General features: G+C 41.1%; 1 protein-coding gene across 2 annotated transcripts in view; it reads left to right on the forward strand.

The window, feature by feature from the left end:
- LOC129710200 (contactin-associated protein-like 2) overlaps positions 1-25,651 on the forward strand; it is a 1,639,166-nt gene that overhangs the window by 917,370 nt on the left and 696,145 nt on the right. For both annotated transcript variants that reach the window (XM_055657015.1, XM_055657024.1), the window contains exon 11: positions 4,122-4,228. In XM_055657015.1, the coding sequence (XP_055512990.1) occupies positions 4,122-4,228 (107 nt within the window). The remainder of the gene's footprint in view (positions 1-4,121; positions 4,229-25,651) is intronic.

Genomic DNA, 25,651 nt, shown 5'->3' on the forward strand with positions numbered 1-25,651 from the left:
TGACTGCGATGGGGGCTATGCGTCAGTAATAGAGTGGTTATGGGGTAAAAGGAGCAAATTAATAATATTAATATAATATCACGGGGGGTAATTAGCGTGTGTGCAGGGGGGGGGGGTGGGTGGGCGGTGGATAGTTAGTGTGTGACGCTGCATGCCACCTCCCCCCCCCCCCCCCCCCCCCAACACCGCACGTTGGGGGAACAGACCCAACGGGTCTGCACTTGGTCTAGTATTTACTCAAATTCTATCTCATAGATTGAGCTTAGTGATTAACAAATTAATACACCCCGACCAAACAGGTTTTATTCCAAAACGTTATTCATTTTTTAATCTGAGAAGACTATTCAATATTATATACTCCAATAGAATTCCTAATGCAGATCTAGCAATTATTTTGTTAGATGCTGAAAAAGCATTTGACCAGGTAGAATGGCCATATTTATTTTCGTTGATGGAAAAATTTCAATTGGGAGAGAAGTACTGTACATGGGTTAAATTGGTATACTCTAATCCAACAGCTAGAATATTAACAAACCAAATGTTATCAACTAAATTTAACCTCTCTAGAGGTTGTAGACAAGGATGTTCACTATCCCCACTATTATTTGCTCTTGCAATCGAACCCCTAGCAGAAAGCGTTAGAACCCATACAGGAATGTACGGATATAACACTAGAGAAACAAGGAATAAAAGTTCCTTGTATGCAGATGATGTATTAATATATATTACAAAGTTAGAAACTAGTATTCCAAATCTTTTAAATTTAATAACTCAATTTCGTCAGTTCTCAGGATATAGAATTAATTGCCAGTAACAAAACTCAATCTACATACATTACAACAATCCCCTTTTAAAATAGTTAAAGATAAATTTAAATACTTAGGAATCTATGTAACTAAGACGTATACCTCTTTATTGAAACTAAATTTTCCACCCTTACATATAACATATAACATATAACAATTACAGCACGGAAACAGGCCATCTCGGCCCTACAAGTCCGTGCCAAACAAATGTTTTTTCCCCTTAGTCCCACCTGCCTGCACTCATACCTTAATGAATAAACTACACAAGAATATTCAATACTGGAAAACACTTCCCATTTCAATGCTTGGTAGAATTAATGCTATAAAAATGATCTTCTTACCACAACTACTGTACCCATTTCAATTAATCCCAATATATATCCCAAAAACTTTTTTCAAAAGTCGACTCCATTGTTACAAGTTTTATTTGGGATTATAAGAATCATAGAATAAGTAAAAAAACATTTTATGCAAGTCAAAGATAAATGGAGGTTTGGCTTTGCCAAATTTCTTGTTTTATTTTTGGGCAGTCCATATTAAAAACATGAATTTCTGGCTGGGAGAAATGGATCAACAACCAGATTGGTTAAGGAAGGAAAAGGAAGACTGTTTACCTTTTGAAATTGGACCGATCATATTTGCTACCACAAAACTGTACAGAAAAACCTATAGGGAAAACCCCATAATACACAGTGGAATACGAATTTGGAAACAATTAAAAAAAGTTCTAAAATTGAATAATATACCACTATGCCTTCCCATTGTAAATAATCCCTTATTCAAACCATCCTTTTTGGATAAGGGTTTCATACAATGGAAAAATTATGGAATTAAAAAGATTGGACATCTTTATGGGAAAGGCACTTTTCTTTCATTTCAGGAGTTACAACAGAATCATGGACTGCACTCAAATAATTTCTTCAGATATCTACAAATTAGAGATTATGTTAAATCTAACACACAAGTCTACAGGACTAGGGAACCAGAAATCCTTGATGAATGTTTGAACAAGCATCCTAACACTGAAAAATTAATAGCTTATATTTATAACACCCTCCTAAACAACGAGATACCATCGTCGGAACCATATAGACACACATGGGAAAATTAATTAGGTAATCCTAAAACAAAAGATTTGTGGGACGAAAGATTACAACATATACATCAATGTTCGTTAAATGCCAGACATGCTTTAATACAATTTAAAGTCTTACATAGATTACACTACTCTAAAATAAAACTAAATAGAATCTTCCCACAAATCTCTCCTATTTGTGATAAATGTCTACATCTAGATGCTAATTTAACACATACGTTTGCACATTGTATAAAAATTAAACATTTCTGGATGGATATTTTTGAAATAATTTCAGAAGTTATTAATACAAAACTGGATCCAAACTCAAAATTAATAATACTTGGAATATCAGAGCAAAGTTTAACACACAACAAGCCAAAGAAATTTCCTTGACTACAGTATAATAACCGGGAAAAAATTAATATTAAAATTTTGGAAAGGCCCTACGACCCCCACAATTAAAATGTGGATTGTGGAAATGTCGGAGACCCTATATCTAGAAAGAATTAGACTTGTCTTAATGGACAAACAAGAACTTTTTGATAAAATATGGGCTCCATTCATTAATTATCTGACGGGATAGATTGGCCCAGCACGAAAATCCAACTGAAACTTGAACTCGGGATTAGATGAAAAGTCATACTTTATAATTTACGAACCTATCTCCAATGACGTATTATAAGTAATCCATTCCACCTTTTTTTGTTTTTTTTGATATTTGTAACTCTTTTTTCTCTCTTTCTCTCATTTTTCTATATAAAAAACCCCACTAGAAGCAGAAGTAATCGACAATTGAAAATTTTAATAAATGTATGACTGATCTATATGAAAAGTTTTTTTATTATAATATGTAACTATACTTTATAATATGTCTACTTCTAATAAAAATAAAAAAAATAAAAGCACTGATTACAATTATGCTACAAGATAGGACATTAACCACTCAAAAATAAAACTAAAACTACATTGCTAAACTAAATTGAGAGTATCCTTAAAATGGCTGCATTTTTTTAGCAACTATTATTTTGCAAATACATTTGTGACTCCAATCAGACGATACACATTTCTTGGTGACATTATATAATTGAAGTTTAATTATGATCCATATCCAATGTTATCAATTACATTTCAGTACAAATTGACCATATAAACCAGAATCAATTAAACCAAAAAGTGACATGAAAGAGAAGAGAAGGCATTGAGTTTAGTTTGTCTTACTTGGCTCTTTACTGGAGCTCTCTAAAGCCAATCGTATTGCTCTGTTCTCAATCAGTAACCTCTGCTTTGAATATTTGTTCAGCTGAAATGTTATATCTGCCTGACTGTAAGAAACTAGTCCTCATCCCTGCAGTAGTTTACATTAAAAATGTCTCCTCAGCATTCTTATAATTCTCTGTGACTATTTTAGGTTGATGATGGGCTTGAATTGACTTTTCAGTTTAATTTAGTTTAGTTTATTATTGTCATGTGTACCGAGGTACACTGAAAAGCTGTTGTTTGTGTGCTATCCAGTCAAAGAAAATACTGTACATTAATACAATAAAGTCCTTCACAGTGCACAGATAAAGGGTACAACATATTTCATTAAATTATGTTGATATAACATTTTCAACTCGAGAATGTTTTCCTATTCACTGTTTTAAAACCCATCATAATTTAAAAAAATCTGTTAAATTTAATTTTAGTATTCTCTGGTACATTTGAAATAATGCACCAATTCATCCTTTTATGTATTTCAAATCCTTGGGATTATGATTTAATTTATTTATTCTGAAGGATAATTCTATCAATTAATATACCATCTGAAAAGATGGTGCAATTGTTATATTTTGTAATCTCTCATATTTTAACAAAAATTGTTGAATATTCTTATCAATATGTATGTGTGTATTGTGCTAAAATAATTTCTACTGTAAATTCTAACGGGTTAAAAAAACCAGTTAATTAATTCATCCAGAAAATGTGCCTTTATGCAAAGCTTTTGAAGAAGATACCTTTGTTCCTAGAATTCAATTTTTTCCATTTGGCGGCTTATTAATTATTAATTTTTTCATTAAATCGATAATTAAATACAGGCCAAAACACGGATTAATTGCTTCAGAAACATTAACTGATGTACTGATTAATTTAATTCCCAAAAGGTTGTGCATAGACATCTTCACATTGAACAGTCGTTAAACTTTTAGTTTAATTTTAAATCAGTACCTTAAACTTTTTTTTTATTTGTATTCTGACAGATGCTTACCAAATCACTGTGAGCATGGAGGGAGATGCACTCAGACCTGGGACAGCTTTAAATGCAACTGTGAAGGGACGGGATACTCTGGCGCAACTTGCCATAATTGTGAGTAGTAGATGTGCTTTTATCCATGTCTGTTCCCAAAAGTGTGATACGTTTAGCACTTGTCTTGAAGTCGGTCAGTTGGATTGTGCATCATTGTCGGCAGCAGTTCTGCAAGAGTTTTCTGCCATTCAATATGCCTTCAACTTGCATGTCTGCAATGAGAAGTTGGAAACACACTGGATGCCACAAGTAAGAATTTAATTGTTTCATTTTTGGTACATATGACAATTAAACACCGTTGACTCTCTTGCTGGGGTTGCTGGCTTTCATAACAAAGGTAAGTTTTACTCAGATTTTTGTTTATTTCTTTCTGTTCTATTTCACTGCATATTTATCTTTTAACTAACAATGGAACGATGGGCTTTTAACATATTTTTAAATTTTATTTTTAATGCCAATAAAATGAAAAGCATGTAGAAAAGATTTAGACGTTACTTTTAGACTTTAGAGAAACTGTGTGGAAACAGGCCCTTCAACCCATCGTGTTCATGCTGACCAGTGATCATCCCATACACAAGCACTATCCTGCATACTAGGGACAATTTGCAGAAGACAAGTAACCTCCAAACCTGTGTGTCTCTGGATGGTGGGAGGAAACCGGAGCACCTGGAGAAAACCCATGCGGTCACAGGGAGAATGTACAAACTGCAAACAGACAGCAACCGTAGTCAGGACCGAATCTGGATCTCTGGCACTGGAAGGCAGCAAATTGGCTGCTGCATCACTGTATGAGGATGTTGCAACGACTCGAGGGTCTGAGGGTCTTGAGGGAAAGGTTGGCCTGTTTAGACATTATTCCTTTGTGTGCAGGAGGCTAAGGGGTGATTTTATAGAATAAAATCATGAAGGGAATAGATAGGGTCAATGAACTGAGTCTTAGGCCCAGGTTAGGGGAATCATGAACTGGAGAACATAGGATTGAGAAGGTAAAAGGAAAAATATTAATAGGAACAACATTTTCACACAGAGGATGATACTTATGTGGAATGAGCTGCCAGATGAAGTAGTTGAGGCAGATACAATAACATTTAAATAATATTTGAAAAAAAGTGCATGGGTTGGAATGGATTCAAGGGATGTGGGCCAAATGCAGACAAATGGGAGTAGCTTAGAAGGCTCATCTTGGTCAGCATGGATGAGATGGGCCAAATAACCTGTTTCCACAGTGGAAGATTCTCGGACTGTAATTCTGCACCACCTTAAACCAATGTAAAAGGAGATATGGGATGAAATAAATAACTAAGTCAAACATTTCTGTCGTGTAGCTCAATAATTATGCGCCATGATTATTCACAAGCGTGTGAATTTCAAAGCAAAACTGTTGTCACAGAAAATCATCTACTTATCATGTGGATTGTGTCTGACATGCAAATGCACAGAAGTGCCTGAAGTTGTGCAGTAAATTCCAAGCAACACAGCAGAGTGAGCCAGCCCCATGTGTGGCTGCCAGGTGGAGTAGCCCATGCATAGGGAAGCCAGCTTTGACGAGACACGTGTTTTCTCAAAGGCCTGCCACTGCAGACCCCTTGTATGCAAGAACATGTCTTGCATGTTAAACATGCAAAGGTCTTTTGTCCCCTTGTTCTACTATGTTGAGGACTACACTTTTAAGCTGATGTGAGATGGAGACTGTCTGTTCAGCAAGCCCTTGACCTCGCTGTCTGCATACTTCAGTACAGATTGGCACATTATGTCAGACTCCACTGGGACTTGATCAGGGAGAAATTTAGATGGACAAGGTTAAAGTGAAAAACTTGCTTGATTTCAAATGTTAACCAGAGGCATGCATTAAAGAGAAAGATTAGGAATATAAACTAAAAGACTGAGTTCAAATGTGATGGATGGAATTGAAATAGATTCTTGTGCAGTGTGAAGGTCAGTAGAGAATGGTTCAGCTGAATAGCCAGATTCTGTGCCATGCTTTTCATATAATCATGCATAACTTCCCGGTGAACTCCTTGGCCTTGCTGCCACAACTGCTCCCTCAGCTGTGTACCGAGCGACATAGCCAACAGCATACAAACTAGCGAGTTCCTGCACTCTGGAACTCCTGTCATGCACATCAGCAAAGGAGGCCCAACTCAAGATCTGTGCTGAGGCAACCAAGAGCTTTTAGATTCTCACTTTCCGATCAACATCGTGAAAAGGGTTGCACAAATTAATATACATTTATGGGGGCTTTTTCTCACCTTTGTAGTCTTTCTCTTTCACACATCAATGATTATGAAGAGTGTTATTGCAGGAGTGACAATTTATTGCAGTGATAACCTAAAATGCAATATGTAGTCAGGAAATAAATAAATGCAGCCTTCTCTGTATGCCAGTTGACTTCTTCTTCTTCTACTTGTTCTTGTGTTTGAGGCAGCAGAAGTCTGCAGCAGGGTGAGGTCATCCGGTTTGACATCCGTAGGTGCCCGCTCTAAAAAGGGCGCATGCTCCGGATGGGCGCCAAAGCTGCGGCGCTGCTGCTGTTTGTTGTCGTTCACCTGACTGAGGTCAGTTGACAGGGCTGACCGCGGGGAGGTCGACAACGTGAGTCCTGCCAGTTGACAAAGAACATTTTGGCAGAAACCATTAATATAAACCCATCGGATTGTTTTCAGTTTAGTTTTTTGTCATGTGTACCGAAGTACAGTGAAAAGCTTTTCTGAACTAAAGTGTTGGAGTAACACAGCGGGTCAGGCGGAATTTCTGGAGGACATGGATAAGTGACATTTTGGGTGATGACCCTTCTTCAGTCTGCTCCAGCACTTTGTGTTCTACACAAGATTCGAGCATCTGCAGTTATTTGTGTCTCCATCATAGGACAGACATCTACATCATGAGGCCCGTCAGGTTGGTACTGGACCCCAAGAAAGGGACTTTGTAGAGTGCCTTTGTGATGGATTCTTAGAGCAGCTTATATCAGAGCCTACCAGGGAGAAGGCAATTCTGGATTTTGTGTTATGTAATGAACCGGATTTAACAAAGGAACTTGAGGTTAATGAGCCATTAGGAGGTAATGACCATAACAAGAAAAGCGGGTGAGAGAAAATAGGGAATTATAGACCAGTTAGCCTGACGTCGTTGGTGGGGAAGATGCTGGATTCAATTATAAAAGATGAAATAGCCGCACATTTGGATAGCAGTAACAGGATCGGTCCGAGTCAGCATGGATTTACGAAGGGGAAATCATGCTTGACTAAACTTCAGGAATTTTTTGAGGATGTAACTAGGAAAATGGACAAGGGAGAGTCAGTGGATGTAGTGTACCTGGACTTTCAGAAAGCATTTGATAAGGTCCCACATAGGAGATTAGTGGGCAAAATTAGGGCACATGGGGATAGAGTGCTCACATAGATAGAAAATTGGTTGGCAGACAGGAAACAAAGACTAGGGATTAACGAGTCCCTTTCAGAATGGCAGGCAGTGACTAGTGGGGTATCGCAAGGCTCGGTGCTGGGACCGCAGCTATTTACAATATACATCAATGAATTGAATGAAGGGATTCAAAGTAAGATTGGCAAATTTGCAAATGACACAAAGCTGGGTGGCAGTGCGAACTGTGAGGAGGATGCAACGAGAATGCAGGGTGACTTGGACAGGTTATGGAAGTGGGCAGATGCATGGCAGATGAAGTTTAATGTGGATAAATGTGAGGTTATCCACTTTGGTATAAAAAAACAGGAAGGCAGATTACTATCGAAATGGCGTCAAGTTGGGAAAAGGGGAAGTACAACGGGATCAGGGGGTCCTTGTTCATCAGTCTATGAAAGTAAGCATATAGGTACAGCAGGCAGTGAAGAAAGTAAATGGCATGTTGGCCTTTATAACAAGAGGAGTCGGGTATAGGAGCAAAGAGGTCCTTCTGCAGTTGTACAGGGCCCTTGTGAGACCACACCTGGAGAATTGTGTGCAGTTTTGTTCCCCCTAATTTGAGGAAGGACATTGTTGCTATTGAGCAAGTGCAGCGTAGGTCTACGAGGTTAATTCCCGGGATGGCGGGACTGTCCGGTGGACGGCGCGGCTCTGGCCAGCAGCGGCCTCTGCAGTCTGTCCGCGTTTTATTATTTTCTGTCTGTGTTTTAATGTAGTTTTTGTTATTTTTTGTTGGGGTGTGTGTGTGTGGGGGTGGGGTGGGAGGGGGGGGGAAACTTTTTAAATTTCTCCCTGCACTGGAGACCCGACCTTTCTCGTCGGGTTTCCGTTGTCGTTGGGGCCGCAACGAGGAGCGGCCTCCAACAGGAAGAAGCCGGGGACTCTGGTGCTACAACTCACCGTCGCCGTCGCGGGGCTGGCCGAGTCCGGAACGGTTGGAGCGGTGGAGGAGCGCTGCTGCTGCTGCTGCTGCTGCTGCTGCGGCCCGACCGGAGAGTCGGAGGCCCCAACGACAGGTCTGTGGATGGCAGCACCAGGAGCCCGCGGCTCCCTGGAGGGAGACCGCTTTTCAGGGCTTTCCCCCGCCCGAGTTGCAGGGTTGAAGAGCTCCTGGAGCGGGGCCTGACATCACCGCCCTGCGCGGCTGGGAATGGCCGCGGGACTCTGCGAGCGCACACCGGGGGCTCTAACACCAAGACCCGGTGTGCGACCTCGCACCACCCGGCGTGGCTTTAATGGCCGCGGGACAATCGCCATCGCCAGCCGGGGGCTTTGACTTTGACTCTGACATGGGGGGGGGGGGGGGGGGAGAGTGCAGTGGAGAAATAAGTTTATTTGGCCTTCCATCACAGCGATGTGATGGATGTTTATGTAAATTATGTTGTGTCTTGGGTCTATGTGTTTGTATGTAAGGCTGCAGAAACGGCATTTCGTTTGGACCTCAAGGGGTCCAAATGACAATAAATTTGTATCTTATCTTATCTTATCTTATGTCATAAACTGAGAGAATGGAGTGGATGGGCTTGTACACTGGAGTTTAGAAGGATGAGAGGGTATCTTATTGAAACATATAAGATTGTTAAGGGTTTGGACACGCTAGAGGCAGGAAACATGTTTCCGATGTTGGGGGAGTTCAGAACCAGGGGCCACAGTTTAAGAATAAGGAGTAAGCCATTTGGAATGGAGACGAGGAAACATTTTTTCTCACAGATAGTTGATGAGAAGAACTTTTTTCACACAGAGAGTGGTGAATCTCTGGAACTCTCTGCCACAGAGGGTAGTTGAGGCCAGTTCATTGGCTATATTTAAGAGGGAGTTAGATGTGGCCTTTGTGGCTAAGGGGATCAGAGGGTATGGAGAGAAGGCAGGTACGGGATACTGAGTTGGATGATCAGCCATGATCATATTGAATGGCGGTGCAGGCTCGAGGGGCCGAATGGCCTACTCCTGCACCTAATTTCTATGTTTCTATGTTTCTATGAGTCTGTGGAATTCTCTGCCTTGGAGGGTGGTGGAGGCTGTTTCTCTGAGTACTTTCAAGAGAGAGCTAGATAGTGCTCTCAAAGATGGCAAAGTTTGGGGCTATGGGGAGAATACGGGAACAGGGTATTTTATTGGGGATGATCAGCCATGATCGCATTGAATGGAGGTGCTGGCTCGAAGGGGCGAATGGCCTACTCCTGCACCTATTGTCTATTGTCTATTTTCCATGCCATGCCTTCGACAGTAAACCTCTTCCCACTGTCTTCCTCTTGCCATGGTAGAGAACCTACTCTGGGGCTAGAAATGATGGTGTAATTGGGTGATTCAACACCTATAATTTCTGAAAGTAAACACTAGATTGAAAGTTTGGAATTGCTGCATGAAGTTAATGGCAGTTTCTTTGCAATGCACACTCTGGCATTATATTCCTCATGGGAGCCAAGCTGCAGCGTGAGGAATTCAGTAGATTAATTTATGTCAGTTCATACCTAAAGACTGGAAATTATGGCTGTATTGACGGCAAAATAGCATTAGGTAATTTTCATTTTTTTAAATTAAAGTTGAATTGATTAAATATTTTTAATTGCTTAAAAGCATGTTTTTTAGATTTTGTTTACATTTAAAATGTTTGATCGATGTTAATAACCTTCTGCAGCTTTTTGATGTTTCTAATTGTTGGTGGATGCAGAGACTTAATCTCTTCAGGGAATGGAGGGATATGGATCATATGCAGGCAACATTGGTTTCACTTGGCATTATGTTCGGCACAGATATTGTGGGCCAAAGGGACTGTTTCTGTGCTGTACTTTACTGAGTTCAATTTTCTCCCTCTCCACGTTGCAGCATTTACAAGCATAAGTCCCTGTGACTGCATAGGACTTCATCAATTTTGTTCAAGACAGCTTTGGAGAGTATTAGGCCTGACCCATTTAGGCGATTTTTTTGGGCGACTACAGGCGACTGCCGAAAAATGTTCAACATGTTGAAAGATGTTTGGCGACAGTGGCGATAATTTTTGCTATCGTAGGTTGACATAGGTGTTGCCAGGTGTCGTAGGTGAATACCATTAAAACTAGTCCCTGGCAGTCGCCAGAAGAGTCGCCTAAGTGGGACAGGCCGTTACGTTCATGGTAGGCAACCCCGGCTTTGTAATGAACATATTGATTAAAATTTAACATGAGCAGCCTGCTGCTGGCAGGAACTTTTGTGCTCATTATTATAAATTCCTCTTTAAGTTTTGGTTTATTATTATTGTCATATGTACTGTGGAAAGCTGTTTTTCATGCTCTCCAAACAGATGAGATATACAATACATAGACGCAATCGGTTCAAACAAGTACAACAGATAGACCAAAGGGGAAGATAGAAAATGTAGAATATCGTTCTCCACATTGTAGCATATCAGTTAAAGTCTAAAGATCCTCAATAGGATAGAGGTAAATCAAACAGTGCCCTTGTTTACGGACAAACTATTCAGAAGCTTGATAATAGTGGGGTTAAAGCTGTTCCTGTATCTGGTGGTGTGTGGTTTCGAGTTCCTTGTAACCCCAGCAAACATGACTGGAGTTAATAATACTGATGAAATTACTTATAAGACAGGAGAATGATGAACTGTATCCTGTTTACAAGTTGTACAATATAACTGCGATAGCTGCTATTGGGCACAAAAATATTCTGTTGAATATATCTGGAGGCATTTGAGCCTTTTGAACAAAATAATCTTTAACACAACAATGAAAGATTAGTCAGGGTACACCAGCGATACACTTTAATGCATCATAAAAGTTTGTTGTTGAGAACAGCAGGATTAAATGGTTTGTGTTGCTGATTTTCTGTCCTGAGGTAGTAATGACAGCAGGCTTTCAAATATTGCATTTCCCTTCAGGCAATACTTCACCCCGGGAATGTTTGCTTTCACTGCCTTTTATTATGTTGAATCATCTCACCATTAAAATTAGACAGATGGATAAAGCAGAGATTCTTGTCAGTAGTTTTTACTTTTAACTTTATGCTGATGATAGTTTAAGAACGTATGAATATGAGAAAGATAAACATGAATAGGCCATACACCTCTCTGTTAAGACCATAAAACATAGCAGTAGAATTAGGCTGTTCAGCCCATCGAGTCTGCTCCACCACTCGATCATGGCTGATCTATTTTTGTCTAACCTAATTCTCCTTCCTTCCCCCCATAACCTCTGAAGCTCTTCTGTTCCTACTCCATCATTCAATAAGATAGTGGCTGATTTAAAAAAAAACAACTCAACCTGCACTTACTCCATATCCCTTGCACTTACTCCATATCCCTTCACCCATTGATCTGTCATGAATACTAACAAAAACTCCATCATCCCTATTCAGAAAAGTTTTTTGTTTGGATAAAGGTTCCACTGGAATCTGACTGCAAAACACTCAGGTTATGGTATCCAGAATGTTTTTTTTAATCACTTTTTAACATTACAGCATGTGTTCTTATCAAAAAAGGTGGTAAAATATTTGGAGAGAAAAATTACTGTAAAATTATGGTCATGTTTGAAAACATGATATTTTATTCAGTTAGCCTGAATATTCATAGACAAGATGGAAGTCAGTGAGAACAAATGGATCTGAATTTATTTTCCCCTCTTTTAAACAACATGCAGTTATTTTTTCTGCATCTGCTCTGCTTACCGTTGCCTTTGCATGAGCCCAGTAATCTTTCAATCTGATATCATTGTAATCCTTAGGGAAACAAATTCTGATAAACAAGCATTTATGCTCAGGAACAGCATCTTCCCCTCTGTTATTAGACTTCTGAACGGTTCGTCCATAAGTCAAGGTTCTGTCCAATTCACCTCTCTCCCATTGCAGACATTGGACTTTGTCTATGGAATTGATGAACTACAATGCTGAAATCTATATTCTGCACTCAGTACCTTCCCCTTAGCTCTATCTAGTGTTCTTGAATTTGACGACTGTATATTGTATAAAATTTATCTGATCTGTTTGGTTAGCATGCTTTTTGGAGTACCTCAATACATGTGACAATATTAAAGGTAAACTTAAACTCAATAGGGAATTACAACTTTAACAAAGATGACCATGTACAACAGTCAATGGAGCTGCTGCTTCACAGCTCCAGCAGTCCAGCTCAATTGTGACCTTAAGTATTGTCTCTGTGGAGTTTATACATTCTCTCTGTGACTGTGTGGGATTACTCCGTCTTCCTTCTGCATCCCAGAAATGTGCAGATTGATGGCTTAATTGGCCACCGTAACTTGCCCCTTTGCGTGCAGGTGAGGTGTAGAATCTGGGGAAGATGTTGCGAATGTAGAGAGAATAAAATAGGATCGTTGTAGGATTTGTGTAAATGTGTACTTAACGGGTAGTGCAGACTCCATGTGATCAAAGATGTGCATCTATTCTATACGATCCCATGAAAAACATGTCAATCAGCACTAGGACACGTACAAGGAGAAGAAAGGTTTAAAGGGATGTGGGCCAAACACTGTCAAATGGGACGCTTAGAGGGAGCATCTTGGTTGGAATGAATGACTAGGGCTGAAACATAGAAACATAGAAAATAGGTGCAGGAGTAGGCCATTCGGCCCTTCGAGCCTGCACCGCCATTCAATATGATCATGGCTGATCATCCAACTCGGTATCCTGTTCCTGCCTTCTCTCCATACCCCCTGATCCCTTTAGCCACAAGGGCCACATCTAACTCCCTCTTAAATATAGCCAATGAACTGGCCTCAACTACCTTCTGCGGCAGAAAATTCCAGAGATTCACCACTGAAGGGCCTGTTTACATGCTGTATGACTTATCGCCGGAGAAAAACAAAGATAACTTCTTGGGGATGTTATCTATATTCAGTTCACAGATGCTGTCTGATCTGCCAAGCATTTTGGTATTTTCTGTTTTATTCTAAATTTCCAACTTCCACGGCTTTTTGCTTTGTTCAGTCATTTTGGCGACCTTTTGAAGAAGCGACCTGAACCAAAATGGCATCTATCCATTTCCCTCCACAGATTCTGCCTGACCCACTGAATTTCTCCAGCAGTTTGCTTTTTTCCCCACGTTCAAAACATTCTCCTGTGGTCTCTCTTTGTTTTTCTCTTTTTTCCGGATTTGATGAAGGGACTTGGACCTGAATCATGAACCTCTTTACTTTCCAAAGATGTGGCGGACCTCATTCAATCAATTTCTATTTTAATTTCGAATTCCCAATATTGACAGCTCTTTGTTTTTAATCTCAGCAAGTGAATTGCTGACAACTAGAAATTCAAACAATGCTTACTGCAAGTAATAATATACTTGGTACACAAAGATGGAGAAACACAGCGGGTGCAGCAGCATCTATGGAGTGAAGGAAAAAGGCAACGTTTCGGGCCAAAACCCTTGGGTTTTGGCCCGAAACGTTGCCTTTTTCCTTCGCTCCATAGATGCTGCTGCACCTGCTGAGTTTCTTCAGCTTTTTTGTGTACCTTAGATTTTCCAGCATCTGCAGTTCCTTCTTAAACACTAATAATATACTTGGTTCGCTCCCATTGCTGTAATTCGGTCAAAACCTCGAAGCTTCCAATACTGTGGGAATATCTTCATGGCTGAGACTTCATCTCTAGGAGAAGGTGGACCGTGGGCATAATTGGTTGATCTGCTGCCTCACAGCACCAGAGACCCAGGTTTGATCCCAACCTAGTGTGTTTCTGTGTGGAGTTTCCATATATTCTCTGTGATCTGATGGGTTTCCTCCCATATCACAAAGCCATGTGGTCTATAGGTTAATTGGCCTCTTCGAATTACTCCGAGTGTGCAGGGTGGTGTGGATGAGAAAATGGGGTAACATAGAACTAGTGTGAATGAGGGATGTTTGTTGGTCAGCTGTGGACTGAAAGGCTTGTATCCCTGCTGTATCTCTCTAAACTCTAAACTTAACCACCTCAAGCACAATCTATTGCAAGCAATAAATAGGCAAACACAAAATGCAACATCTACATCTCATAAATGAGTGAAAAAAACAAACTTTTAAAAACATGGCTGGAATTATCTGCCATCAAATATATTTCATAAACAGTGCACTGCATCAAAAATATGCAAACAAACCAGCTTATATGTCCATTCACCATTACAGAGAAGAGGAATCAGAAACCAGAGAGTATAGGTTTAACGTGAGGGGAAAATATTCAATAGGAACCTGAAGGTTAATCTTTTTACACAAAGGATGGTCGTGTATGGAACGAGAGGTGGTAGTTGACGTATTAACAACATTTAAAAACAGTAGACAGGTACATGGATAGGATACGATTTGAAGATTATGGGCCAAACACAGGCAGGTGGGACTCATGTAGATGGGTCGTGTTGGTCAGCATGGGTAAGTTGGGCCGAAGGGCTTGTTTCCACGCTGTATGAATCGACGACTCTACTGATTGAGGCAGAGGGATAATGTTGGATTGTGGGGGTTGAACTCCCTTGTGTGCCCCACAATGGGTTGGAAAATAACTGGTCTTAGTTTTTATTGCAAGAAGAATTGTCCCTACAGCTTAGGATAGAACTAGTGTGAACGGGTGATTGTTGGTCGGCGTAGACGCGGTTGGCCAAAGGGCCCATATCCGCTCTGTATCTCTAAACTGTGCCTCTAAATTGTATCTCTAAACTAATCGAGTGCACTGAATGCACTAGATGAGGTAGAGGAGATGAGAATCTCTGTGTCCTCAGTGTAGATTAATCATATTAGCTTTCTTGATTATATCTGTCATTCATATTACACATCCGGTTCATACAATCCAGACCAGGTTTTCTGTATGTTAGTAACCATTTAAACTGTTAGGTGCCTGGATGGCGGTGAGGGAGAAGGTGTTGGGTCAGGTGTTGCACCTCTTACCGTGGCAGGGAAAATACAGTGGGGATGTGGCCAGATGAGTAAACCACGAGCCATGAAAGAAAATGGTTGCTGCAGAGAGATGAAAGGGATGGGGAAGTGAAGATGTGGCCAATAGCAGTGAAATGTGAGGACGTAGGCCATTCCATCCCTCTTCAGACTGGCAGTAAGGTGAGAGCAGAAGTAAATGGGGGAAATATGGGTGAGGGCATCATCAACAACAGTGTAGATGGGGCGAGGGCTGAGGTGGAGCCATGTTTCCTGAAAAAGAAGGACATTTCAGACTGTTAGGGGTTTGGGGGGGTGGGTTGGGGGGTAAACCGTTTAATCTCTTTCCTGTATGGGGACCCGACTTTTTCCCTGTCGGGTCTCCGGAGTCATTGCGGAGCTGGCCGACTTCGGAGCGGGGAGAGCTGTGGTGGCGCGTGGCTGTAACCCGACTTCAGCGCTTTGGAGGCTCCGACCGCAGGCCCGGTGGACAGGAACATTGGGAGCTCGCAGGTCCCTGGTGGGAGACCGCTTTTCGGATCACCCGCAATAGCAACTTCTCCCGCCGGAATCGCGGGGTTTAAATGTCTAACATCGCCCCGCGTGGCTTAAACGGCCACGGGACTTACCACCGCCTGCCGGGGGCTTTAACATCGTGAGCACCAGTCGCCTCAATGCTGCAGTTGGACTGCTGGACCGCGGGAGAACAAAGGGAAGAGATAAGACTTTTGCCTTCCATCACAGTGAGGAGGTGTTGGAGAGTCACTGTGATGGATGTTTGTGTAAATTGTGTTAAGTGTGTGTCTTGGTTTTTTTTGTAATGTCATGACTGTAGGAATGAAATTTCATTCAAATCTTGTCTGTTTGAATGACAATAAAAGGCATTCTAAATTTGTTTTAGGGATAAATATAGGCAAGAACCACGGGTACAACTCTTCCAAATAGTTGTATAAATATATTTTACGTGCACCTAAGAGTGCAGACATGGATCGAGTTGAACAACTCATCAAAAGATATATCTTCTAATTATTTGGAGGCACCTAAGTAGCGTGTAAACAGGCCCTTTGGCCCACCTGCCCTTGTTTGGCCCATATCCCTCCAAACCTGTCCTATCCATGTACCTGTCTAACTGTTTCTTAAACGTTGGGATAGTCCCAGCCTCAACTACCCCCTCTGGCAACTTGTTCCGTACACCCGCCACCCTTTGTGTGAAAAAGTTACCTCTCCAATTCCTATTAAATCTTATCCTCTTCCCCAGTATAGTGTCTCTAACATGTTGGATTGATACCTGGTGGGATTCTGAAGCAAGATGTTCTATCTCAGAGATAAAGAGGCTGACCTTAACTAACATTACCAAGCTACATCTGATACTTTCACCACAAGTCTTGTCATCTACTGCAGAGCAATTGTTTTAACCGCATTTCAATGTTCTTCAGTCATTCACTGTTAAGTATCCAGTAATCAATATGACAATGTTCACTGCTGGTTTAATTAAACATTTAAGCCATATTTAAGTAGGAATCCTTGTTTATTGGCAAAAGTATAAGCTGTCCCCAAATAAGAGGCTAATATCCAAATAAAGTCTTAAAATTAAACTTTAACTTAACATGAAGGGGGACCTCATTGAAATGTACAGAATCGTGAAAAGCTTGGATAAAGTGGATGTGGAGAGGATGTTTCCACTAGTGGGAGAGTCTAGGACTAGAGGTCATAGCTTCAGAATTATAGGATGTTCTTTTAGGAAGGATATGAGGAGGAATTTCTTTAGTCAGAGGGTGATGAATCTGAGGAATTCTGTGCTACAGAAGGCTGTGGAGGCCGTCAATAGATATATTTACGCCAGAGATAGACAGATTCTTGATTAGTATAGGTGTCAGAGGTTATGGGGAGAGAATGATCAGCCTTGATTGATAGGCCCAATTCTGCTCCTATCTCTTATGATCTTATGATCGAAAGTGTTAAAATCCTTCTTTGTTTTAGTATTTGGGAAAGGCAGTTGTGTGGGAGCCATGGATTTAATTAGAATCTTGTCAGGGTGAAAATCCCTATTGAGTTTGATTCAAATGGAAATTAAAGTTTACAGCCTGATAGAGCTAATGCACACATTGTAATTAGGTCACTTTTATTTTCAGAGCTCAATTCCTTTCATTTACAAAGAATTACGATGTAGCACACATTAATTCTGTTATCAGAGAGAACTGCTGATAACTGAATTAATGTGCTCTGATTTAATTGGAAAATTTCTCAATCTCAGTGCATACATTTCCGTTAGTTTTATCCTTTAGCAATGGTGCTTTCAAATTTTATATCAATCAAAACCCGTAGCATCAAAAGTTCATTGTTTTTAAGTTTAAGTAAGTCAAGTGGAGTCTAATAAACAGAAAAATAGATAAGCAAAAGTGAAGGTTTACTGCAGTGTCACAGGCACCAGAGAGGACTGATACAAAGCATGCTAATTTGGTAATAAGAATTAAGTATTGGTGGGAGTAAAACTCAATCACAAACAAATTCTCAGCTCAATGCTTGAGGGGACTAAAGGGAGTAGAAACTCATTCTTTGGAGTATGTGCTAAAGTGTAATGCTATAAAATGCACATCAAATATCACTTAAGATTTTGAAACAAGTTGCTGCAAATGCTGGTTAATATACAAAAGGACAAAAATGCTGGAGTAACTCAGCAGTTCAGGCAGCATCTCTGGAACGAAACGTCACCTATCCATATTCTCCAGAGATGCTGCCTGACCTGTTGAATTACTCAAGCATTTTGTGTCCCTTTGCCACGTAAAAGTTGTTTTGTTTGATTCCAGTACAGAATTACAGAATTACAGAAGTCAGCATGCCGAGGTTAATAAAATGTTATTTTACTGATATTTAATTTAAGGATAAATATTGGCAAGATAACTCTGCAAAATAGTGGCATAATATGTATTTGCAGGCACCTAAGAGAGCAGAGAGGTTCCTAGTTAAAAACTCATTAAAATATACCACTTCTAATAGTGTGAGATCTCGCAGTACACGATCTCGCCACACATGAATGACTTTCTAGCTTTTTTTGTTTGAATATCTGGTGGGATTCTAACACACAATGTTCTCTGTCAGAGATAAGAGCGCTGACCTAACTAACATTAACCGAACTACAGCTGATACTGTCACCACAAGTCTTGTCATCTACTGTAAGGAGATTGTTTTTGCCTGATATCAATTTCTTTAGTTATTCGCTGTTAGTTATCCATTTGACAATGTACATGGCTGATGTTACTGCTCCATTGCATTGCTCATACAACTAACACACTAATTTCCGTTTAAAAACAGTGTCTCAATAAAATCAGTGGGGGGAAACATTAATATTAATAAGTGGTAGAGTAGAAAGAAAACTATTACTTACTTACTTTTTATTATAGACTCAAGGTCCAGATGAAATACGAGATATTACATAGAATAAATTGCATACAAAGGCACAATAAATTTCATACAAAAGCACAGTAAATTAGTTACAAAAGCACAATAAATTACATACAAAAGCAGAATACATGGTTTAAGATCAAGAATTTAAAAATTAATCGGTGCCCTACAACGAGACAACTATACCAATGTCTCCACAACTAGGATTGGTAGCGTGTTGCGTGAAAATTAGTGAGATCCATATGAAGTTAACACCTTTCAGTACAAGTAGTTCTGCTATTACATGATAGTTGCATTGCTAAGAAACCTTGTATTATAGAAATTGTATTGTAAAGACAATTATGTCAATAAGGGTTTGGGGCAAGAGAGTTTCAGACTCACAGTAACAAAATTATTTTTTAGACATAAAATTATTTTTAATAACTGTAATCTTATTTTTGTTACTACAAGCTAAAAATACAAAAGATGGTACGTTACATTGTTTGAATAAACATTGCACAAGTGTCAATAGAAGCTTGTCAATTCCCATGGCTTCCCACCATGAACGTATCCCAACACAATATGATATAAGAAACAATGATGTTGAATTACTGGGGGGAAGCTACATGTAAATGTTTCTTTTCCAAGACATCTTTTTTTCCCTGCGATCCAAATTCCAAAATAACTTTTAAGTGGTTCTCCGGCTCTCGACTGATAGCCCTGTCCCACGGTACGAGTTCATTCCAAGTGCTCTCCCGAGTTTAAAAAAAATCAAACTCGTGGTAAGCACGGAGAATGAATGTAGCGGGTACGTTGGAGCTCGGGGACGTCTCTTAGCGGCTCGTACTGCTAACGGCAGATACTCGGGAAGACTCGCTAACGACAGGTAAGCACGGGAAGACTCGTGAAAATTTTTCAACACATGTTGAAAAATGTCCACGAGAGCCCCGAGTACTGACGAGTGGCCATTACCGTAAATCTCCGAGTTCGAATCAGGGCAAACTCGGGAGAGCTCTTGGAATGAACTCGTACCATGGGACAGGGCTTTAAAATGGTGTAATAATCAATTAGACCTGCATTATACAAAATTGTATTTCCCAATTGATGAACCTCATTGCATATAATTTGTGTTGGGCAAACACTCGTTGTAGCAAAGATAGACACAAAATTCTGGAGTAACTCAGCGGGACAGGCAGCATCTCTGGAGAGAAGGAATGGGAGACGTTTTGGGTCGGGTCTCAATTTAAACCAGCATCTGCAGTCCCTTCCAACCAGGTGTAGCAAAAACTGCACACCTGAAGTATTGTGTGCAGTTTTAGTCTCCAAATTTGAGGAAGGACATTCTTGCTATTGCAGGAGTGCCCCGTAGGTTCACAAGCTTAATTCCCGGGGTGGTGGGACTGTCATGTTGATAGAATGGAGCGGCTGGGCTTGCATACTCTGGAATTTAGAAGGATGATGGGGATCTAATTGAAACATATAAGATTATTAAGGGATTGGACATGGTAGAGGCAGGAAACATGTTCCCGATGTTGGAGGAGTCCAGAACTAGGGGCCACTTTTTAAGAATAAGGGGTAGGCCATTTAGAATGGAGATGAGGAAAAACCTTTTCACCCAGAGAATTGCGAATCTGTGGAATTCTCTGCCTCAGAAGGCAGTGGAGGCCAATTCTCTGGATGCTTTCAAGAGAGAGCTCTTAAAGATAACTGAGTCAAGGGATATGGGGAGAAGGCAGGAACGGGGTACTGATTGTGGATGATCAGCCATGATCGCATTGAATGGTGGTGCTGGCGCGAAGAGCTGAATGGCCTCCTCCTGCACCTATTGTCTATTGTCAAAACTACCTACACGTCAAATCTATTGATGGATGCACCATAAAAGCAAAGGTCCAGAAATAAACCAAAAACTGATGAAAATTCGTCTCAGTGTCCTCAAACTGGTAAATGGATTTCAGGAACAAACAAACAGTCGATGAAAAGCAACACTCAATCCTGTATGACAATCAAAGCATCTTCTTCACAGGGGATCTCCATGGATAATGAGTTTGTCAGCCAGAACTCATTTGAGATAGGGACAAATCAAAAAATGAAATATACAAAGAATATCAGGACTGGGAACGTATTCAACACCACCAGAAGCCCATCAGTTAGCTGTGCTTGGCGAGGCGCATAATGGCTTAGTTATTTTGTTAAAACCTTCCACTCAGGGGTTCAAGAATTTCCATAAGTTTTAAAACCAAATTTACAGATGCAATTTTCCATCAACTGGAGATACATTGATTAGATATTTAAAGCTCAAAGTTTTCAGGTTGATTATGAGGTCAAAATTGTTTGATTCACATGTGCAGTGAGATGGAGTTTGGATTTCAGCTTGAAATTTAATGGAATTATTTTAGAGCTCCCCGGCAGGCTGAGAGAAAGATAACGCCATTGTAATACTTTGTTCTAATGTTTTATCTCTTGTAGTCTGAAAAGACACTCGGCAGAATGTCCTTCAATTTTCTTCTGCCTTTTGATTAGTGGATTCAATACTGAATAACTATGTCCAGTTCAATAGTTCTTGGCTTCAATTATTTTTGAAGTCTCAACTTAGAACATTTCTCAGAGGTATTGCTCAATATAAAATTGTATTTTAAGCCTTTTTACTTTAAATGAATGTACGTGCCCAACACTCCACAATGAGAGATTGAAGGTGTGTGTGAAAATAACTGCTCATGGATCATTTACCCATCTGACAGAATACATTTCTAATCTAGGCTTTGTATATTGCGCGAGGACACTGAGATTCGACTGAGAAATCAACAGTATATCTAATGGAAACATACACTGTAATCCTCAGGAATTTCATGTCCCCTGACTCCGCTATCTTTAAGAGCCCTATCTAGCTCGCTCTTGAAAGTATCCAGAGAACCGGCCTCCACCGGCCTCCACTGAGGTAGAGAATTCCACAGACTAACAACTCTGTGGGGAAAAAGTGTTTCCTCGTCTCCGTTCTAAATGGCTTACCCCGTATTCTAAAACTGTGGCCCCTGGTTCTGGACTCCCCCAACATTGGGAACATGTTTCCTGCCTTGAGCATGTCCAACCCCTTAACAATCTTATATGTTTCAACAAGATGCCCTCTCATCCTTCTAAACTCCAGAGTGTACAAGCCCAGCTGCTCCATTCTCTCAGCATACGACAGTCCCGCCATCCCGGGATTAACCTTGTAAACCTACACTGCACTCCCTCAATAGCAGGAATGTCCTTCCTCAAATTAGGGGACCAAAACTGCACACAATACTCCAGGTGTGGTCTCTCTAGGGCCCTGTGCAACTGCAGAAAGACCTCTTTGCTCCTATACTCGACTCCTCTTGTTATAAAGGTCAACATGCCATTTGTTTTCTTCACTGCCTGCTGTACCTGCATGCTTACTTTCATAGACCGATGAACAAGGACCCCCACATCCCGTTGTACTTCCCCTTTTCCCAACTTGACTCCATTTAGATAGTAATCTGCCTTCCTGTTTTTGTTACCAAAGTGGATAACCTCATATTTATCCACATTAAACTTAATGTGCCATGCATCTGCCCACTCCTCCAACCTGTCCAAGTCACCCTGCATACTCGTAGCATCCTCCTCACAGTTTACACTGCCGCACAGCTTTCTGTCATCTGCAAATTTGCTAATGTTACTTTGAATCCCTTCATCCAAATCATTGATGTATGTTATAAATAGCTGCGGTCTCAGCATCGAGCCTTGCGATACCCCACTAGTCACTGCCTGCCATTCTGAAAGGGACATAGAAACATAGAAAATAGGTGCAGGAGTAAGCTATTCGGCCTTTCGAGCCTGCACCGCCATTCAGTATGATCATGGCTGATCATCTAACTCAGTATCCCGTACCTGCCTTCTCTCCATACCCCCTGATCCCTCTAGCCACAAGGGCCACATCTAACTCGCTCTTAAATATAGCCAATGAACTGGCCTCAACTACCCTCTGTGGCAGAGAGTTCCAGAGATTCACCACTCTCTGTGTGAAAAAAGTTCTCCTCATCTCGGTTTTAAAGGATTTTCCCCTCTATCCTTAAGCTGTAACCCCTTGTCCTGGACTTCCCCAACATCGGGAACAATCTTCCTGCATCTAGCCTGTCCAATCCCTTAAGAATTTTGTAAGTTTCTATAAGATCCCCCCTCAATCTCCTAAATTCTAGAGAGTATAAACCAAGTCTATCCAGTCTTTCTTCATAAGAAAGTCCTGACATCCCAAGAATCAGTCTGGTGAACCTTCTCTGCACTCCCTCTATGGCAATAATGTCCTTCCTCAGACTTGGAGACCAAAACTGTACGCAATACTCCATGTGTGGTCTCACCAAGACCCTGTCCAACTGCAGCAGAATCTCCCTGCTCCTATACTCAAATCGTTTTGCTATGAATGCCAACATACCATTCGTTTTCTTTACTGCCTGCTGCACCTGCGTGCAGTTTGGGACCCGTTTGGGACTTTACCAGGGGACATCAAGTGGACGACCCAGGGGAGCAGATAATGTAAAATCTCAGAATTTTGAGATTTACTCATTACCTGCACTCAGGCCCCATTGTACCATTTGATTTACAGTTGTATCAATGGTAGTTTCTATCATAAGCCCCATTACTGGAGAAAGGGCACAGTCTTTACATTTTATTGGTATTTGGAGTAGCACATAGCCATTTGTTTTCACCAGTTTTACACCTGACATAAAAGTAAATTACGTGTGAAAAATGGTGTTTTCAGTTCCATGTTTCAGGATGGTCATCTGGAAAAAATGAAGTTTGTTTCACACTGAAACTATGCAGTGTGGCATGATGATAAATCTGATGATATAATCGTCATTGTGTTTTCTGAAATATTAACATTTATGACAAAAGAATTCAGATTTCAGAAAAATTATACATAAGCATCATATCTTGGAATGCCAGGTTTTTAAATAGAGGTTGGATATTGAAGTGAGTTGGAACTGCATTTTTAACACGGCAGCATAGAATCATACCTAACCTGTGCGGATATATGCATATCTTTTTGGCCATGTACAAGACAAGACCCTTTAAAGCTGATGTACAAAGAGAACTTGTGGTCCAAATCCTTAGCTGTCTGTAAGCTGCAACACACGTATATAGTGGTAAAGAAGGTGTAGGGCTGGTTGTCGTCATTGGTCGAGACATTGAGTACATAAATCAGGAAGTCCACCCCCTCCCCAGGCACTTTCCCTTGCAACCGCAAGAGATGCAACACTTGTCCCTTTACCTCCCCCCTCGACTCCGTTCAAGGACCCAAGCAATCGTTCCAGGTGCGACAGAGGTTTACCTGCATCTCTTCCAACCTCATAGATATTGCGTCCGCTGCTCTAGGTGTCAGCAGATCTATATCGGTGAGACCAAGCGGAGGTTGGGAGATCGTTTCGCCGAACACCTCCGCTCGGTCCGCAATAACCAAGCTGACCTCCCGGTGGCTCAGCACTTCAACTCCCCCTCCCACTCCGTCTCCGACCTCTCTGTCCTGGGTCTCCTCCATGGCCACAGCGAGCAGCACCGGAAATTGGAGGAACAGCACCTCATATTCCGTTTGGGGAGTCTGCATCCCAGGGGCATGAACATCGAATTCTCCCAATTTTGTTAGTCCTTGCTGTCTCCTCCCCTTCCTCAGCCCCCCTGCTGTCTCCTCCCATCCCCCAGCCTTCTGGCTACTCCTCCTTTTCCCTTTCTTGTCCCCACCCACCCCCGCCCCCGATCAGTCTGAAGAAGGGTTTCGGCCCGAAACGTTGCCTATTTCCTTCGCTCCATAGATGCTGCTGCACCCGCTGAGTTTCTCCAGCTTTTTTGTGTAACCATCAGGAAGTCATGTTGTGGCTGTAGGACTTTGGTTGGGCTGCATTTTATAAGTTGTAGGAGCAGAATTAGGCCATTTGACCCATCAAATCTACTCCATCATTCAATCATGGTTGATCTATCTTTCCATCTCAACCCCATTCTCCTGCCTTCTCGCTGTAACCTTTGACACCCTAATTAATCAAGAACTCGTCAATCCTCATTTTATAAATACCCAATACACAAAGTTGGAGAATTGCATGCCCTTCTGGTCACTCCATTACAAGAAAAATGTCGATGCTTTGGAGGGGGTGCAGTATAAATTGACCAGAGTGCTGCTTGGATTAGAAGGTATTTGCTCTAAGCCGTGGTTAGGCAACCTTGGATTTTTTTGGGAGATCATTGGAGCTTCAGCGGAGACCTCATGGAAATTATATAAAATTATGAGAGGCATAGATAGGGCAGGAAAGAACTGCAGATTCTGGTTTAAATCGAACATAGACACAAAATGCTGGAGTAACTCTGCAGGACAGGCAGCATCTCTGGAGAGAAGGGATGGAGAAGGGTCTCGACCCGAAACGTCACACATAGATAGGGTAGACAGTCTGAATCTTTTTCCCTGGTGGAAATGTCAAGAATTAGAGGGCACAGCTTTAATGTGAGAGGGGCAAAGTTTAAAGGAGATATGACTGGTATGTTGTTACACAGAGAAGTGAGGGTGGCTGGAACACGCTGCCAGGGGTTGTGATGGAGACAGATTTGATGATTGCAATTAAGTGGCTTTTACATAGGTACAGATATATACAGGGATTGGAAGGATACGGATCACATGCAGGCAAAGGAGATTAGTTTAACGTTATCATTTTCATGTAATGGATCAACTAGAACTGTACACAATTCTCCAAATGCAGATGCTCGACCCGAAACGTCACCCATTCCTTCTCTCCAGACAGCCTGTCCCGCTGAGTTACTCCAGCATTTTGTGTCTGCAGCCGAACTAATGTCTTGTGGGCCATGGATCCTGTTCTAC

The sequence above is a fragment of the Leucoraja erinacea genome, chromosome 2, assembly GCF_028641065.1.
Source record: "Leucoraja erinacea ecotype New England chromosome 2, Leri_hhj_1, whole genome shotgun sequence".
Lineage (NCBI taxonomy): Eukaryota > Metazoa > Chordata > Chondrichthyes > Rajiformes > Rajidae > Leucoraja > Leucoraja erinaceus.